Source organism: Aplysia californica, unplaced genomic scaffold (genome assembly GCF_000002075.1).
Source record: "Aplysia californica isolate F4 #8 unplaced genomic scaffold, AplCal3.0 scaffold00816, whole genome shotgun sequence".
In the NCBI taxonomy this organism is placed as follows: domain Eukaryota; kingdom Metazoa; phylum Mollusca; class Gastropoda; order Aplysiida; family Aplysiidae; genus Aplysia; species Aplysia californica.
In genome coordinates, this window is record NW_004798086.1 from 220,827 (window position 1) to 223,962 (window position 3,136).

The 3,136-nt window shown below is 40.6% G+C and overlaps 1 protein-coding gene across 1 annotated transcript in view; it reads right to left on the reverse strand.

The window, feature by feature from the left end:
* Window positions 1–2,389: 2,389 nt before the first annotated feature.
* Window positions 2,390–3,136, reverse strand: part of LOC101854208 (cysteinyl leukotriene receptor 2-like) — a 1,463-nt gene continuing 716 nt past the window's right edge. Inside the window, exon 1 of the mRNA XM_005109790.3 lies at window positions 2,390–3,136. This exon is cut by the window's right edge and continues 716 nt beyond it. Within this exon, the coding sequence (XP_005109847.1) occupies window positions 2,697–3,136 (440 nt within the window). The 3' untranslated portion in view covers window positions 2,390–2,696.

Below are 3,136 nucleotides of genomic sequence, written 5' to 3' on the forward strand. Positions count from 1 at the left end.
GTGCCCTTCCTATAGGAGAAGTTTGGTTTGTTTGTTGTTTTTGTAAAGTGTTTTACGGCGCTCGCTGCTGCATAAGGTCATATGAGCGCGCGGGACACACCTAACATTTTCAGTTGGTCGGAAATTTTGAATTTTGCCCGGGTGGCAGCTGAAGCTTACTCTTATCGATTTCAGACCACCAAGGGATCTTTAACGTGCGCAACTTGCACACGGGCCCTCCGAGATTTTTGGCCCTTGTCCAAGAAGGCTAGGTGTAGATCTTTCCTACCGGAAGATCAGGGGTGTGGCAGAATGACAGCAGTGAGGAGGAGCCAAGGAGTAGCAGTAGAAAGGCTGCAGAAAGAGTCAGGAGCTCAGAGGAGGGGGCAAAGGAGGTGAGGGGTTGGGGGCAGGAAGTGAAAATGAAAGCAGACAACAGAACATTGCTAGAAAGCAGGAAAGAAGGTGAACGGAGACAATTTTAGAGAAGAAAATGTTTCGGTCGTTACCCGGATTCGAATCCGGGACCTTTGAATGAGAGGCCAACACCTTAACCTCTAAGCCACGAGAGCCCCCAAGTTTGGTTTCATTGGTGCGTTTATTTATTTAGTTATAGTTATAGCAAAGAGTCTACATATCAAGAGGGGCCACTTCTCTCTTTGAGCCAATTAAAAAAGTGTCCTCAAAATTCGGTGGCGCCCTCTTCGCAAAAGCGACCTTTTGCGAACAGAGTTATCCTACTTGAGTTTAAAAAATCAAAGTGAAACTAGCAAGTTTTTTAATGAATTTAAGAAGAACCCTTTTTTTAAATGGTTATGCTGACAAAAAACCTCTTCCGGAAGAAAGGGTGATTGTTTTCTTCGTTTAATTTGACTTTAGAATGAAAGGCGAGAGGTCATTAAAATTTTAAAAAACGTAAAACTCCACACTGAAAGAACCCGAACTGCTGATGAACAGCAGTCGATCTGTGCACGCAAGGAGGTGCTATTCCTATTCTTCTTCTGGAAAAATGTTAGAGAGCTTCAAAACAGACTGCAGCGCCATCTGAAGCAAAGAGCGAACTTCCATGCGGACACTTTTTTGGCTGAGTGGCCCATCTTGTTATTTACTATCTTTGGTTGTAGTTAGAGAAGACCCTCCTTGTCTTTTAAAGTAACTGAAAAAGGGGCAAAAACTATACCTTCGATTTTCTCAAAACAGCTTTTTTTCGGGAAAGCCCGTGGTGGGGGGGGGGGGCTACACCTGAAGGCTATCTCGCTTATTACTGGACCGAATTTTACCAAATTTTACACATATAACAAGCATAGTAAGGAGTCTTTAAATCCGCAATCAAATTTGAGAAAAAGTTTCGTTTCCATGGATAAGGCGGCCATATTGGATTTTGTTTACATGTCTTACGTAATAAATACCGCACTTATCGCTCATGGAATTTATTTTTTTTTGCATGCGTGTTCACAAACATTAGATCTAAAAATTGGTTTGTTGTTTTTTTCCTAAACGAATTAGAAAATTTTTAATGAATTTTTTCCTGAGGTAGCATTCAAGTTTTCAAAAAATCCGTAAAAATCCACACTCCAGACACCACAACAAAAATCTATTCCATAATATGTCAAAAATTCAACCATCAAATATTTAGTATTATACCTTCTCTTCATTCTGTGAAAATTTCATGAAGATTGGATGAAAAATGGTGGAGTTATTCAAAAAAGTATAGAGAAAAGTTGCGTTTTCAGAAAACGGCCGATAAAGAAAAATAAAATACTGACATTATGAGGAAATGCAGGTGAGAAACATGCCCGGTATGGGGAAAAATACGGTTTTTTGTGGGTTCTTATGTGATGAAATAGTTGTTGGAGAGGCTGAGGAAGCTAAAAATGCCTACAACAACTCAAATTCCATAATTTTGAGCCGAATTTTGACTTTGGGGGTGCAGCCCCCCACCCCCCCAAAAGCAACCAAATTACGTTAGTTAAATAAAGACCGTACAACAGAGACAGTTGGCACATTGCGTTGTGAGAGTGTTAGTACTTTGTTTATAGTATAGGTGCTCCTTTTTGTAGGCTACTTTGGCAAAACCTGGCGGTTAGCGGAGCTGGCAACTTAGGCAGTTACGAGCGCCGTAAAACCTCTACTAAAACAAAACACACAGAAGGAGCTGGCGACGGGGGCAGGAGGACGAGGTTTGACTTTCACTGTACAATGTCCTGTTGGTCGTTCAGGAAAGCTGATGGAGAAGCAATTTCACTAATCTTCAGAAGAGTGGGTGGTTGGCGGGTGCTCTTGTATGGTTTGCTCTTTCCCTTCTTTCCTATCAAACATCATCGTCCTGATCTCTCCTTCTTCTTTTTTATATTATTATTTGTTAGTAATGTTACTCTCTTGTAACACCTTTAATCTTCGGAACTTATATTATTGTGTTGCAAATGCCGTAAAACTCTTACTGAAACTAAAACTAATCTTCAGAAGAGAAAACAGTAGCACATTACACCCTAGAGTCTGGACGGAGAGTCTACCTCTAGATCCTAGGCAAGGTAAAGGGACCCACCTCTTGTGAATACAAGCGTTTAAAAAACACATTTTAAAAAGACTTAACAAATTTTTAAAATCCTGAAAAACAAATGGGTGAGCTAGGGTGTGTAATGTGTGTTAGCACGGGTCAGCAGATCAGCGGGGTGAAAAAATAATTCTAGGAAACCTGTTGCATGACGTAATCACTGTTACTTACTCTTCCCGCCCGCTAAACTGAACATTTCGTCCAGAATTTCCTTGAACTTTGAACTCATCCTGTAATACACAAAAATATTCACAGTAGAATTTGTCGCCGCTAGAGAGGTAAAAATCGCCCAAGTCAATAAAAACATGTTTTGGTATTTGCCAACGATACTGTACTCATCGCTGATGCTCATGGCAATAAAATTGACAGCGCTGGGCAAGAAACAAGCTATGAATATACTGGCGATAAAGAGAACCATTTTCATCACTTTCTTATCTCTGTTAGAAAAAGATTTCTGCGCTCCCGCGCTTGAAGTTGAAACAGACTTTCGCCATTTTGACTTCTGTACGAGATTCTGAACAAGAATTGCGGTGCACACGATGACAGTGAAAAAAGATGCAAACTGTGCGAATGCGTTGATGGAAATAGAAATGTTCTCGATAA